Raw genomic sequence first — 15,557 nt, 5'->3', positions numbered from 1 at the left:
GCGTCGCATTCATCACACTTTCAGCTGATACTTTTCCTAAAAATTTACCTATTAAATATAATTTTTCTGAAATGTTAAAATGGAGGCCGAGTTCAGTCAAAAAATATGCTTAGTCACTGTTTATCGAATTTTAAATGTAAATTCTTGCTAAGCGATGCATTTCGAGAAAAATTGCTGAAAATTGTTTTGTTTTTGTTTGAAACGACAAACACTGTCTACAGCTGACTTCTCTTTTTGTGCCAAGGAAAGCTATTTACGGTAATTTTCAAGACTTTAAATACGTTTTGATACTAAAGATAATGTTGTCACTGTTTATTTGACATCAGAGAACATTTTTTAAGGCATTGGAAAGCAAGGCAAGCATGTAATTTATCTGCAATTTTTCACGGGTATTAAATATAATGCTTTCTGGAGAATCAAATAACAGAGAATCAGCTGATTTCAATGCCAAACAAACAAACAAATGCCACGGAGTGTGGGCGGCAGTTTTCTCCGCGGCCTAATCGGTGTGGTTGCGGCTGGGTAGTTTTGAAGACTTTGTTATTAAATTCCAGTATTTCTAAGAAGCCATAGGTGAGTGATTATTTAGTGGTATTCTTTCTCTTCCTAGCGAAATTTCTTTATTTTCAATTCAATTGCTGCTGACTGCTGGCATTGAACATAACGGCATATCCCCTCTTCCCTGGGTTGTGCCATTTCATGTTTGCGCGTTTAGATACATGATATTCACATTCAGATTCACATTAAGTTTCATTCCAAATATTGATCATGAATCATGATATTCAGATTCGTCCCTATGACTCTATCATCGTCAACAACGTTCAGATTTTTGCAAGTGAATTGTAAGGGCGCTTACCGTTTTGACGGTTGGTAGTTGACCATTGTCCGCGCCCAACGCCACCTACGTCGAGTACAGAGATGCGTTGGAGATATAGAGGTCAGCACCTGCTAGGGTTTGTCATTGATGACGAGAATAGATAGGTATGGTCGCGTATTTTTTGTTAGAATATCTATGTGATGATTAGAATAGTCTTTGCAGTAGAATGTTCGGTGCATTTGTTTTTATTTATCGCGAAAAGTTTATTCGAGAAAAGGTTTCTGTCCGGCTCTCGGTGTCACTTTGGATTTTGGATTGGTTTGGTGTATTGGCGCGGCGTGCTCTGTAAGTATTTGTGTATTTTTGGACGTAAATATGCTGGATTATGTTACGATCTTATGTCACTTTTTATTCATGAATGTCATTGTGTAACTTTCTGCGATAAAACTGCGACTATGATCCATTTGTATGTCAATTACCGTAGATTCATTGTTTGCGCCATGTTTTCCGTCTGCGCCACTTTCGTAAACGTCGTTCATTTACCTGTCCAGGTGTATCACACGTACTGGCCGCCCGCCTTTGGGTGGCTCGACTTGGTTTGGAGAGAACTGTGACTCGCCGACTTGGCCCGCTGGGCTGGTGGCCCGCCTTGGATCGGCGACTTGGTTTGGAGCGTTGGTGTTCGCCTGATGTTCGTCGGAGACCCCATTCTGATGGTACGGGTTTATGTCTATGGTAGTATATAAATCTAGCCAATAGCTTGGTATATGTTGCTTGTTCTATGGATTCGTACGTGTCATTGTGTGCAGTTAAAGAATATTGGAACAATTTGGTATTCGTATCTTGGTATTGGATACTTGCACATGGATAGTTGGGTGGTCAGAATGAGAGATTGATCAGTGGCGATGGCTGGTGCTTGGTTTGGTGTGAGCTTGGTTCGACAATTTTTCTTTCTTTCTTTCATCTACGTGTTTTTGCTTCCGCAGAAACCTCAGCCAAATACAGCGAGTGTTGATCATCAAGGTCTTTGGTGGGTGGCGAACAGCAACTACAGTTTCATCAGAAGTCTCATCTGATGCTGGAGTGACTACTGTCTGACCGCTTGGCCCTCCGGCGCCGGACCGGCTGGCCGTCTGGCCCTCTGTCGCCGGACCGTCTGACCGCCTGGCCCTCTGTGGCCGGACCGCCTGACCGTCTGGCCCTCTGTGGCCGGACCGTCTGGCCCTCTGTCGCCGGACCGTCTGGCCCTCTGCCGCCGGACCGTCTGGCCCTCTGCCGGCCAGACTGGCCCTCTGTCGCCGGACCGTCTGGCCCTCTGCCGCCGGACCGTCTGGCCCTCTGCCACTGGACCGTTTGAAGCCTGGCTGTCGGCTGCCGGACCGTCCTTTGGTGGCCTGTCCCCAGAGCTGACTTGAGCAAGTAAGGTTGGGTTGGTGGGGAAAGCCAGTAAAGGGTTGATATTGCTGGTTGACTTGTATTCCTTGTGTTTGTGTGTTTGCGTATTGGTGATTGGTCGATGTATTGTATGTATTGTGTGTGATTCTTAGATTGCTGGATATTGGTAAGGGATCAGTCGGGGTCGGAGAGCACAACCTTTCTCCCTTTTTGCCTGGGGGCGTATCATATTAGGTTAAGTTTAGGGTTAAGTATGGCATCTCGGGAAGAACTAAGCGGTAAGAAGGCCTCCGAGTTACAGCAGATGCTAGAGGATCGTGGTTTGGATCCCTCCGGTAAGAAATCAGAGTTAGTAGAGAGACTTATAAAGGCGTCGGGAGCTGGGAACGGTTCGAGAGGAGCTGATGGTGAGGCAAAGCCCCCATCGGCCGCGGCTCCCGGTCCGATGGCCGCTGGTAGTGGTGACCCCCAGTCGCTGCTGCTTCAGTTGAGGATTTTGAAGGAGAAGGAGGCTCTAACTGAACAGGAGATAAGCAATAGGGCTAGGATGGAGCAGGAGCAGGCTAGAATCGATGCTAGGAGACAGCAGTTGGTGTTGGAGGAGAGGTTGGCAGAGATTGGTAGTCCAGTTGCTGACGCTGATTTGCGCTCTGCTGCGATCAACGTCTCTGAGCGTGCGCCTGAGCGGGCTGGCGCGGCAGACGCTCTTGCTCAGCACATTCAGCGGTCCCTGTTGCCGCGTGCCGAGCTGTCTCCGTTTTCTGGTAATGTCCAGGAGTATTGTTTGTTTCTCAGGACCTTTGACATGTGTGTGGCTAACCGCACCACCGATCAGAACGAGCTGCTCGCGTATCTGGAGCAGTTCACGCGCGGGCGTCCAAACAGGCTGGTCAGGAACTGTCTACATCTTGGCGAGAGTGGTTATCAGAGAGCCAGGTCGGCTCTAGAGCGAGAGTATGGGAACCCACACGTTCTCATAGACTCTTACGTCAATAAGCTGCGATCTTGGCCCAAGGTTGCTTCAGGTGACGTGCAGGGCCTCGATCAGCTGGTTTTGTTCCTTGTTGAGGTGGAGAACGCGATGACGACCATCAGCATGGGCGAGCTGGAACATCCACGGACTCTGCGCGAGGTGGTTCAGAAGCTGCCCACGTGTCTCAGAGATCGCTGGCTCCGTGAGGCTGATAGGCTGATGGAGCAAGGAAGAGACGGTTCGAATTTTGGTTTTGTTGGTTTCGGACACTTGGTCGATTTCTTGGAGAGAGAGTTGAGGGTTCTAAAGAATCCAGTTTTTGGAGTCTCCAGTTCCAGGTCGAGTGATGGGCATGGAAGTCAGAAGGTCAACGCGGTCACGTTCAGCGGGGCTAGGCCTAGTTGTTCATTCTGCAAGGGTAGCCATCATCTTGATCTGTGTGACAAACTCCGTTTCCGACCTTATAGCGAGAGAAAGACCTTCATACAGGAGAGGCGACTCTGTTTTGGATGCCTCCAGCCTGGTCATCAAGCCCGCTTCTGCAAGTCCCGACTTACTTGTCAGGTTTGTGGGTCCAGACATGCGTCTTTGCTGCACAGGACGGCCGACCAGGGGACGGCTGCCAGGGCAGTGGGAGCTGCCGACTCGCCTGCACCTGGGGCTGAAGTGAGGCCAAAGGTTGTCAGCGCGGGTGTCGGCGTGCAGCCCGTCAGCGGCGCCAGTGCGACAATGATGCCGGTACTACCAGTCAGTTTGAGAGGTAAGGGAGGGAGAGAGGTGCTCACTAATGCCTTTCTGGACCAGAGAAGCTCAGGAAGTTTCATCACGTCACGATTGGCTGGGCAGTTGGGACTTGACAAGGAGGAGGTGTCTATCAGGATTGACACGGTGACTGGGGTAGGTCAGGAGGCCAGATCTGCGGTGATGCGTGGAGCCGAGGTCAGTCCGATTGTCTCTGATGAGTGTTTCGCCTTGCCGCCCCTTTTCACCTTGGACTCGATTCCTGTTTCGCTTCAGGACCGATGTGAGGGCGCTGACCGGAACCAGTGAGAGCATTTGGCTGATTTGCCGATGTGTGAGCTGGAGGCGCCGGTGGAGGTGATGATCGGATCTAACGCCGCCCCTCTCCTCGCAGCTAGAGAGGTTCGGTTACCACCGGCGGGAGTGGGACCTGTCGGAGTGAGGACATGCCTGGGATGGTACGTGATCGGTCCGCGTCGTCCCGGGGCAGGCGGTGATTCTCGATTTTGGGTGAACTTCCTTCGTGTCTGTGAGCCCAGGTCGGGTTCGCGAGAGGACTTGGTTGACATGTTCAACAGCATGTACGAATCAGAGTTCGGTGATGTTTCAGAGGAGTCTGAGCAGTTCTCGGTTAGTGATGGTCAGTGGCTGAAAGAGGTCAGCTCAACTATCCGTAAGGATGACGAGAACCACTATGAGGTGGCTCTACCAAAGGTGGAGGTGAGTGAGATACCTGACAGCCTTCCATCTGCTAAGCGGCGTTTGGAAAGTCTTCGCCGCCGATTTAGGAAGGATCCAGAGTACTTTGACAGGTACAAGGCTGTGATTAAGTCGCTTTCTGAGGACGGTTATGCCGTCAAGGTGCCGGAAGAGGAGCTCGAGGGCAGGCCGGTGTGGTACCTCCCGCACCATGGAGTACAGGAGCCCGGTAAGGGTAAGTTGCGAGTCGTGTTTGACTGTGCGGCTCGATCGGGTGGTATCTGTCTGAACGACCTGCTCAAAGGAGGCCCCAACTTGACAAACACTCTGGTGGGGGTGATCAGTCGCTTCCGTGAGGGACCGATTGCCTTTACTTGTGACATTGAGGCAATGTATCACAGAGTGCGCGTGCCCGAGCATGATTCTGACCTGTTGAGATTTTTATGGTTCCGGGACGACAGTCTGGACGGAGGGGTCGAGGTGTGGAAAATGAGGTCGCACGTGTTCGGTGCTGTGTCCAGCAGCAGTGTCGCCTCTCTCGCCCTCCAACAGTGCGCGGCAGATGGAGCTGAACGGTTTCCCGACGCATCAAGGGTACTGGTACAGAACAGCTATGTCGATGACGTTGCGGTGGCCACGACCTCAGTTGGTAGTGCTGTGAAACTGGCTCATGATCTGTCTGCGCTATGTAGGAGTGGTGCTTTCAACATGCGTAAGTTCGCAAGCAACAGTGCTGCGTTTCTGAAAGAGATACCGGAAAAGGACAGAGGTAAGAATGTGAAAGACTTGGACTTGGAGAAGGATAGGATGAAGTCCGAACGTACCTTGGGTTTGAAGTGGGATGTCGAGAGTGACACGTTTTGTTTTGAATTCAAGGGGGGAGGAAAACTAGTGACTCGCCGGGGCTTATTGTCGACAGTGAGTTCGATTTTCGACCCACTGGGGATTATCGCTCCGGTGACCTTGGTGGGCAAGGCGCTGCTGCAGAAGTTGTGTGCGGTGCCATGCGACTGGGACGACCCGATACCAGGTGAGCTCGCTGATGAGTGGGAAAGGTGGCTAGCCCAGGCCAACCAGTTGAGCTCCGTTCACTTGGAGAGAGATATCTCGGGTCCACAGGGTGTAGTTTTGAGCACAGAACTGCATCTCTTTGCAGACGCCAGCGAGACCGCCCACGCGGCTGTGGGCTACGTGAGGAGGGAGGTAGACACAGGAGAAGGTGACACAGAAGTTTTTGTCAATTTTCTTTTTGGTAAGTCCCGGCTGAACCCGATCCGATGCGTTCAGTCCGTTCCTCGTCTGGAGCTGACCGCTGCGGCGTTGGCTGTGAAGGTCAGATTGCTGTTGCTTCGTGAGCTGAGGATGGAGTTCGACAGTGTCAGCCTGTGGACTGACAGCCTGATCGTTTTGAGTTGCATTAGGAATAGGACTACTAGGTTCAAAACATTCGTAGCAAATAGGCTGTCGCTGATTCACTCTGCGTCGGAGGTGTCGGATTGGGGTTATGTTCCGACCAAGTTGAATCCGGCCGACGTCGGATCGAGGGGCTCGCGTCCCGGCGCGCTGGAGCCTTGGCTGAGGGGACCAGAGTTCCTTTCGAAGGGTAAGGATAGCTGGCCTGAGGAGCCGGTGGTTAGTGTAGAAGTTCCAGAGGTGGAGGTAAAACGATCTATTCGTGTCTGTCAGGCTGCCCTAGCTGATGTGGAGGGCGGTCCTTCCGATGCCTTGGTGAGGCACTACTCCTCTTTCTACAGGCTGAAGAGGGCAGTGGCATGGCTGCACCGGTTGGGTGAAGTCATCAGATCGGGTGCGTATCGGAGGTTTTGTGTAGCGCGACGTAAGGGTCTGCGGGTGAGGAAACCCGACTTTCGCGTGGTTCTGGAGCTGTCAGACCTTCAGAAGGCGGAGATGGCGGTGTTACGGTACGCACAGTGTGCTATGCCAGAGTATCCGGGAGGGCTGGTCGCTGATGGTCCGTTAGTTGTGAAGAAGGGCAGTTCATTGAGTTCTCTCGCACCTCAGATGAGTGACGGCCTCCTGGTTGTCGGAGGTCGCTTGAGTTCCTCGCCCTCTCTTTCAGAGCGCTCGAAACACCCGGTCATTTTGCCCAGACGGCATCACGTGGCTCGGCTGCTCTTGAGAGACGCTCACGTGGCAGCAGGTCACCAAGGGAGAGACCACACGCTGTGGAAACTCCGAGAGAGATACTGGATCGTAGGAGCGAGCTCAGATGTCCGAAAGATGATCAGGTCATGTGTGGTTTGCCGAAAGGTAAACGCTCGTCCACAGGAACAGCTTATGGCTAGTCTTCCCGAGAGTCGGGTGACGGCTGGCACAGGCGCGTTCGAGAAGGTAGGGTTGGATGTGTTTGGTCCGTTTTTGGTGAAGTCTGGGAGGGGTGAGAGAAAGCGCTTCGGGCTGATGTGCACTTGCCTGGTTACCCGGGCGGTGCATGTGGAGGTGCTGTGTTCGTTGACCGCCGATTCCCTCATTAACGCTGTCCGCCGGATTTCGGCACGGAGGGGAGCAATTCGATACGTTATCAGTGACCGTGGGACCAATTTGGTTGGTGCAGATAGAGAGCTTCGGGAAGCTCTGAGGGAGGTGGACTATGACAGGCTGCACGGTGAATCTGTGAAGCACGGTATTCACTGGGAGTTCAACCCCCCGACTGCATCACATTTCAGTGGAGCTACAGAGCGTCAGATTAGAACGTTTAGAAAGATTATGCGTAGCATGCCTCAGCAGAGACTGGACGATGAGACTCTTCAGACTCTTTTTTGTGAGATTGAGGCCGTCATTAATAGTAGGCCCCTGAACTACGTATCGACGAGTGACGGAAATGTGGAGCCGATAAGCCCAAATCATTTGCTGCTGCTACGTGGAAACGCTAGCGGCGAACCGGGTGAGTTCTCGGAGAACGACTCGTTCTCCCGGCGTAAGTGGAGGCATGTACAGTACTTGGCGAGCCAGTTTTGGCGCAGGTGGCTCGCTGAGTACGTGCCCACGCTGCAAACCCGTCAGAAGTGGCGGCAGGCAGGTAGGAATCTTCAGATAGGAGATATTGTTTTGGTTTTAGATAAGGACCTTCCGAGGGGAAGCTGGCCCCTGGGAAGGATAGTGCGAGTCTTTCCCAGCGCTGATAGGTTAGTGAGAAAGGCTTTGGTAAGAACCAGCACTTCAACGTATCTGAGGCCCATCCACAAGATGGTGCTAGTCCACTCGGACTCTGATTTAGACTGGTAAGTTTATCAGGAATGGTTAGAGGGGTTAGTGTTTAAGTCAGGTGTAGATCGCTGCCTTGTGGTCATATTTCCTTCGGGGAGAGGCTGTGGTCTTTCCTTTTGTGCTCTCCGTCTCCTTGATCACGAGTGACCGCGGACATTCACACTGATGTTGAGGTGGTGAGCGCCCGTGCTAGGTTTCAGCAGAGAGCTGAAAGAGGGGAGTGTAAGGGCGCTTACCGTTTTGACGGTTGGTAGTTGACCATTGTCCGCGCCCAACGCCACCTACGTCGAGTACAGAGATGCGTTGGAGATATAGAGGTCAGCACCTGCTAGGGTTTGTCATTGATGACGAGAATAGATAGGTATGGTCGCGTATTTTTTGTTAGAATATCTATGTGATGATTAGAATAGTCTTTGCAGTAGAATGTTCGGTGCATTTGTTTTTATTTATCGCGAAAAGTTTATTCGAGAAAAGGTTTCTGTCCGGCTCTCGGTGTCACTTTGGATTTTGGATTGGTTTGGTGTATTGGCGCGGCGTGCTCTGTAAGTATTTGTGTATTTTTGGACGTAAATATGCTGGATTATGTTACGATCTTATGTCACTTTTTATTCATGAATGTCATTGTGTAACTTTCTGCGATAAAACTGCGACTATGATCCATTTGTATGTCAATTACCGTAGATTCATTGTTTGCGCCATGTTTTCCGTCTGCGCCACTTTCGTAAACGTCGTTCATTTACCTGTCCAGGTGTATCACACGTACTGGCCGCCCGCCTTTGGGTGGCTCGACTTGGTTTGGAGAGAACTGTGACTCGCCGACTTGGCCCGCTGGGCTGGTGGCCCGCCTTGGATCGGCGACTTGGTTTGGAGCGTTGGTGTTCGCCTGATGTTCGTCGGAGACCCCATTCTGATGGTACGGGTTTATGTCTATGGTAGTATATAAATCTAGCCAATAGCTTGGTATATGTTGCTTGTTCTATGGATTCGTACGTGTCATTGTGTGCAGTTAAAGAATATTGGAACAATTTGGTATTCGTATCTTGGTATTGGATACTTGCACATGGATAGTTGGGTGGTCAGAATGAGAGATTGATCAGTGGCGATGGCTGGTGCTTGGTTTGGTGTGAGCTTGGTTCGACAATTTTTCTTTCTTTCTTTCATCTACGTGTTTTTGCTTCCGCAGAAACCTCAGCCAAATACAGCGAGTGTTGATCATCAAGGTCTTTGGTGGGTGGCGAACAGCAACTACATGAATCATGCACTGCACATTTAGATTCATTTAGAATATTGACGACCTTGAATGCACATTTAGATCTGTGCCGCATATCAAAGATGTTGATTGCACATGCAGATCTGTTCTACCTATATATTGATGACCTTGAATGCACATTCAGATTTGTCTGAATATTGATGACCTTGAAAGTTGAATGCACATTCAGATGGCTGTGGCATCTTTATTTCCTCTCTGTCTCTCTGTCTCTGTCTCTGTCTCTGTCTCTGTCTGTCTGTCTGTCTCTGTCTGTCTGTCTGTCTCTGTCTCTGTCTCTGTCTATGTTTCTGTCTCTGTCTCTGTCTCTGTCTCTGTCTGTCTCTGTCTCTGTCTCTGTCTCTCTCTCTCTCTCTCTCTCTCTCTCTCTCTCTCTCTCTCTCTCTCTCTCTCTCTCTCTCTCTCTCTGTCTCTGTCTCTGTCTCTGTCTCTGTCTCTGTCTCTGTCTCTGTCTCTGTCTCTGTCTCTGTCTCTGTCTCTGTCTCTGTCTCTGTCTCTGTCTCTGTCTCTGTCTCTGTCTCTGTCTCTGTCTCTCTCTCTCTCTCTCTCTCTCTCTCTCTCTCTCTCTCTCTCTCTCTCTCTCTCTCTCTCTCTCTCTCTCTCTCTCTCTCTCTTCTCTCCGTTCGCGTTGTGCATTTTCGTATCCGTAAGTGTGTGCGTTTTCTTGTGTAGGTATTTCTTGTGTTATTGTTCGGAACACGCATTCTCGGGTAAACACCACGGCTCAGTTAACTAATGTATTAATCTATGTACATCGGCTCATTACACGCTAATACCCTGGCTGCCCATCAGGCCGGACCAACTGTCCGCCAGCTCATCCCTGAGCTCCTCTTGGCGAGCCAACCGCTCAGCCCCGAGCTCCACCCGCCGAGCCACCCGCTCAGCGACTGCCCGCCGCCGGCGATGCGCCGCATTATATAGGGGGGCTGGGCGCGCGCCGACCAATCAGCGGCCGCCGCAGCCGCCGCGTCATCACCGCCGGCAGAGCTGCAGGTTGCAGCGCCGGCGCGCGCTGCCGGCGGCCGATACGAACGGCCGCCGCTCCCCAACACACACACCCCCCCCCCCTACACAAGAGAGGTGTACGACAGCTCACATTTTACAAGTATGTACAACACTTCGCAACGACGCAGTGCCCGATACACTACCACGCCCGCGATTCGCGCAGTTCATGGACCCCGGCCTCCGCCTGACGGTAGGAGGCGACTCGGGTCCCGCGCCGCGATCTGGGTGATGCCGCGCGCACCACGCGGCGGCCACCTCTCGCGGCAAACCGCACGTCCGTCCATCATACGCCTTCAGGCATTCGTGTTGCCACATCTTGGCTTTACCGGCGCTGTTCCGCACTCGGTAGGTGGCCCCTCTTTCTTCTTTTCTTCCGTGGCCCCACGGGCCCTTGTGCCGCAGGCCGAACTTTGGCTGCCCCCCAGCTGCCGCTCGGAAGTCGCGCTCGTTACCGGCTACGCGCTCGAAGGGGCGTGTGGCCGGCTTTTTCTGCACCGGGGCCCTTGGAGGTGGGGTGGGCCTTTTCCGCCTCACCACTCGTTCATTCTGACCTCCAGAGTCCAAGGCCCTGCCCCACTTTTCCGGCATCGAGTTGTTCCAAGGCGTCTGGTGGCTGAGGCGCTGTCTGGCGTGATTGTGCGGTGGGCTCTCTTCTTGCGCCTTCTGCTTGCCGCTCCGCTCCACCGGACTAGCGTCTCCTGCATCGCCGTCGACACCTGGACGGCTGGTGGCGCGTGCTTCTTCACCCGCCACATCGCCAGCCGAGTCGACCTCGCCGCTGGCCTGGGCGGTCTGCCGGTTAGGTTGGCCTGCGATGTCAATGCTGGGCGACCCGCCCTCGCATTGGCTCGTTCCGGACCCGTCGCGCTCGACCGGGTCCCCGCCTGGGGCCACTGGGGCTGGCCAGTGTCGCCACTTGTCCAACCCTGCTGACTTGAAGACGGCCCGAGCGGTGCAAGTCACGAGGGCCGCTGCCCGCGCGCAAACCTGTGAGCAGCGCCTCACCAAACCGGAGTTCGCGGTCCCCGGCTGCTCGCGATGCCCGATTCCATCGAGCGGGGATTGGGAACTTGGCGGAGCCTCACTGCCCGCCTTCTCTGATCGTACCGTGCACACGTTCGACGGTGTTGCTCCCCGCTGCCAGTGGCCCGCGTGCGCCGTGCGGCCCCCTATCACCGGGTTGGCAGGCATGCCCAGGGCCGCAGTCGCCGGGGCAGGCGGGCGTCCCGTCCATCGCTGGCCCCCACGGCCGCACTGGTGACAGAAAGGCGTCCATCCGCCGGCCTCCTCAGACGGACCACGGGGGCGCTCCGCCCACTCTAGGCCCGCCTGCTGATAACCGGGTGTGACGAACCGCCCCATCTGCTCGTTTGCGTGTGTGTGCCGCGCCGGACATTCGCGGAACAAGTGGTCGGGGCTGTTGCAAAAGAAACAGCGGCGCCCGCTACCTCGCCTGCTCGGGTTTGTCCGCCCTCGTTGGGGGTTCCTCGCCCCTGTCCCGTGCCCCGTGCGGTAGGCGTCCCGCCTTCCCGCCGTCTCAAGGGCTTGCAGAGCGCACTGCAGCTCTCCAATTATCCTCTCCAGCGCGTCCAGCCGAGTGGTACCGGGCGCGTCCCGGTCCCGGACCGCCAATACCTCGCCCCCGATGGGCCGACGCATGACCCGGAGTGCGTCCTGCTGCTGCTGGAATTTATCCGCGATCCTCGTGGCCTCGGTGAGGCTGGACGGGTCTTTTCTAAGCACCCGCGTCTGCAGCTCTTCCTCACGGAGGCCGCACACGAAGCGGCTGACGACGGTCGCTTCCACGGCCGGGTCGCCGGCTCTCGCTCCTGGGTATGCCTCCAGGCCAACCTGGCGCACCCTGTCGGCGAAGTCACGCGTTGCCTCACCGGGCTGCTGCCGGATATTCGCCAGCTCAGCGTGCGCCTGTATCGCCTTCTTCGCTGCGCCGAAACGGACCTCCAGTGCAGACACAGTTTGCTGGAGGTTGCTCTGGACCTCCTCCGACAGCAAGGCGAAATAGTCCAGGGCGCCATCTTGCAGCAGGCTGACCAGGCCCTGTAGCCGATCCTCTTCAGAGAACGCGATCGTCTTCGCCCGGAACCGCCGGTACCACTGACCCCATGATTGATTATTAACCCCCGTGAAATTTTCAAAGTTAGCTAAAAATAAAAGTTCTCTCTCCATGTTACGTTACTCTACTGAGCCGATTCGAAATAAAATAAAAACAAAAATTTACTTTAAATGGTGCAACCCAACGAATGCGTGTCCGCTAGTGTCCGAACCGTCCTACCGACCGCGCCAGTTGTTCGGAACACGCATTCTCGGGTAAACACCACGGCTCAGTTAACTAATGTATTAATCTATGTACATCGGCTCATTACACGCTAATACCCTGGCTGCCCATCAGGCCGGACCAACTGTCCGCCAGCTCATCCCTGAGCTCCTCTTGGCGAGCCAACCGCTCAGCCCCGAGCTCCACCCGCCGAGCCAAGGCCCTCTAACCAGGTATGGACATCGGCCAATCGGGGCGAATCACGGCCGGCGGGAGGATGACGTCATCGGCCCATACTCCGCCGACTCCGCCCACCCACGGCAGCGAAACTGAATGGCGTTTGCGCCAATTGTTTCGTGATCGATTTTATCCAACTGGAATGCAATAAACGTTCAGCGGCCTCTTAACCGTTTGACTCAATATCCTTGCAACCTTTCACCAGCAAAAAATTGCAGCCAACTTTCTCTATTTTGCAGTCGGTGCCGACGGTACCGACTGCTGTACCTAAGCCGTGGGCCCGCCCGTAGCAAACGGGTAGACAGAAACTAGGTGACCAAAACACAAAACCAGCTGTTTTGTACACGATCATTAGCATGTCATAGGTTGATATAAATGCCAAGCTATGCACAATGCACATTCGTGGCTAGACAGCACAGAAGTTAAAACCAAAAATGCTGTCAACAAAATACTGTCAACTACTGAGTTCAAGCGCGGATCCAGCTTGGAGTTGGGGAGGGGGAGGGGGCAACTGTTCATCGACGGCGGACATAGTGACTGTGTGGAACTCAATGTAGTTTTGGTTATCGGCTCGAGAACGGTCGACGGCACTGTGCTGCTGCTAGGTGCCTCCTCAGTCGTTTGACGGGGCTCTGGAGCACTTGCTAAGCTTTGGCTAACCGCTGCGGCTCCGGTGCCATCGGCTCAGAGACCAACAGGCTGTACCGGCCGGAACTGATCGGCGATTCTGATTATGTTAGGCTGATTAAGTGATTCTGTTAGTGCGGGAGAGGCAGATGGAGCCTGGCCGGTGGGTTCTGCCTCAACGCGGGGCTGATGGGGTAAGGTGCAGCCCATATACAAAAAAAGTAAAAGCGTTGGAAATATCGCTTCACAAAGTCAGAGCATATAGCATGGAAACGCTGTGGCCCTAGGAACTGAATGTCGTGGCGAATTTCGATGCAACCAAATTTCGGCGGGGACTTGCATCCACCTGCCGCTGGTCAGCCGTGCCACGGACGCTCTGGACTTGTCGCTGCCGGTGCTGGCCGAGCTGGCCGCGCTCTGGGCCGACTGCGCCGAGCCACTGCACAGTGGGCGATCCGGCCGGTGTAGCCTCGCGAAACCTATCGGCATTCATAACATCCATGTTTTTGAAGCTAGAACCACAATATTTAGGAGCAACCTTCTTGAATATCCAATGAGCATATGTTTTAAATAAGGACTATCTCTTATAGGATTTGTGCTCTGTGGCGAGCTTGCAATTTGCCTTATTGCTGCTCGAATAACGCATGAATACTTTTGAGGGTAGGTCGAAATTTATGACGATATGAGCTGGATAGGACATTGACATGGTGTGTACTTCCATAGAAAATTGCTTCCAAACCAATATTTTTATACAAACGATTATGCCCTACCAATTTATACATATCATGACACAGCGTAAATCTCGCCCGGCAAGGCCCCATTTCCTAACGTGACCCAAGCAGCGGGTTTGGTTTTTGGTAAATAACTTCACAAAAAATGGCCGCAGAACCACAATTTTGACATCGTCGTGTTCGCCTTGCTTAGGCGCGTCGAATGGTATACTTTTGTTCAGGTGAGGCCACCGTAAGGTCAACCTGACCTTGACCTCGAGTCAAGGTCAGGTCAGAGGTCTTCAAATCACGAAGTTGGTCGAAGGAGGTCATATCGCATATCATTCGATTCGGCAAGTCTTCCGGAGTCCATTGGTGACCTTGTCGACTCTCTAGCTCAATTTGATCGGGAGTTATTGACGAAAACCTCATATGACCCTAGTGACGTCATAAATGACGTCATGCAAGGTCAACAATGCAAAAATGCAGCATCAGATCTTGCAAGGAGTGCATGAAGTAACGATTCCATGTACTTGAGACAACTGAATATCATTCCTGGCGCCAAAATAACAGTTTTCATATTTCCCCATTGACTTATAGGTGAGGTCACGTGACCTTCCTGACTTTATGTGACATTTAGGAAAAATCTGTGATATGCAAGTTGTAAGACCTCTGAAGGACAATAAGTCCTGCAAGTCTCACCTCCTTGTGAAAGTTACTCTGGCACTGAGAGCGTTGCAAGGTTGCGACATCTGAGGATCGTGCAGAGGTTCATTTATGACGTCATAGGTCAGTGACCTGACCTGACTTGAAAGTGCGGTTGGTGTCACAAGATGCAGCGTGCATCAAAGGTCAGGTATGCCAGGTTGCAGCTCTCTATTGCCTGGGTGTTTTGAGCTATCGCGAAAACACCCTTTGGGGCATTTACCACTTGTGCTCAAGTGCACCAAGCCACGGCCAACCCTTAGAAGAAAAAAAGTGTCTGGATGCCAGGGCTGCAAGTGGCTGCAAATTTTCACTGGCTCCCCTAATAGATAGTGTCTTAGTGCATGCGATACAGCATGATTTTCAGTTCATCCTCGTAAAACTTTTTTTGCTGGGCTTGGTTAATTCAGTGAACGTAATGTTCAGTGGTAGAAAAAAATATAAAAAGTTAACCTAATTATAAGACATTTTGAACTGATTTTGTCTACTTGCTTTCTATGGCGGAATCGTCTAAACATCTAAATTTCACTTTCCATGCAAAATGGATGCTCAACACCTAGCAATTTCATCGTTCCGCAAAATATTCAAAGAGCGTAAACATCGGCTGTGATTATCCCCCTTATGAAGTGTTACGGAACGCTGTCTTTAACGATACTTTTGTCCACGAAAAAATGTCTCCTGAGCCATGCAAATGCACTAATCGTAATCTTTGATGAATTTTCTGTCGACTAGTATGCGTTGTTTTTCAATTTTCGGAAAAAAGTGTCTTTGAGGTTTCGCGAGGCTAGACCGGCCCGATCGCCTACCCTACCGTGCACTGCGGCCATGGTGCCCGACCTGAACCAGTAGTAGCTGACGCCGGGGCGGCGCTCGGCGAG

General features: G+C 52.6%; 2 protein-coding genes across 8 annotated transcripts in view; both read left to right on the top strand.

Annotated features, from left to right (window-relative positions):
- The first annotated feature begins 321 nt into the window (after nt 1-321).
- Nucleotides 322-15,557, top strand: part of LOC122372921 (persulfide dioxygenase ETHE1 homolog, mitochondrial-like) — a 29,383-nt gene continuing 14,147 nt past the window's right edge. The window contains exon 1 of one of the 4 annotated variants that reach the window (XM_043350602.1): nt 322-573. The gene's annotated coding sequence lies outside the window, so the exon portion shown is untranslated. The remainder of the gene's footprint in view (nt 574-15,557) is intronic. The other 3 variants (XR_006254951.1, XM_043350603.1, XM_043350601.1) reach the window with 3 other exon arrangements.
- On the top strand, nt 1,969-9,103 carry LOC122372920. 4 transcript variants are annotated; one of them, XM_043350600.1, is made up of 3 exons: nt 1,969-4,640; nt 6,279-8,395; nt 8,602-9,016. In XM_043350600.1, the coding sequence occupies exon 1, from the start codon at nt 2,466-2,468 to the stop codon at nt 4,233-4,235; it is 1,770 nt and encodes a 589-aa protein (XP_043206535.1). In that variant the 5' UTR covers nt 1,969-2,465; the 3' UTR covers nt 4,236-4,640; nt 6,279-8,395; nt 8,602-9,016. The 4 variants fall into 4 exon arrangements, with proteins under 4 accessions (XP_043206535.1, XP_043206534.1, XP_043206533.1 ...); XM_043350599.1 differs by having other exon boundaries at nt 4,245-4,640; nt 8,602-9,022; XM_043350598.1 differs by lacking the exon at nt 1,969-4,640 and adding an exon at nt 9,037-9,103 and having other exon boundaries at nt 4,647-8,395; nt 8,602-8,766.

This window comes from Amphibalanus amphitrite, unplaced genomic scaffold (genome assembly GCF_019059575.1).
Source record: "Amphibalanus amphitrite isolate SeventyFive unplaced genomic scaffold, NRLGWU_Aamphi_draft 001419F_arrow, whole genome shotgun sequence".
Lineage (NCBI taxonomy): Eukaryota > Metazoa > Arthropoda > Thecostraca > Balanomorpha > Balanidae > Amphibalanus > Amphibalanus amphitrite.
Note: the sequence above shows the minus strand (reverse complement) of the source record. Positions and strands in the feature narration are given on the sequence as shown.

Coding starts and splice junctions, on each gene's coding strand:
- LOC122372920 (XM_043350598.1), top strand. CDS start 5,016: ATGTATCACAGAGTGCGCGTGCCCGAGCATGATTCTGACCTGTTGAGA.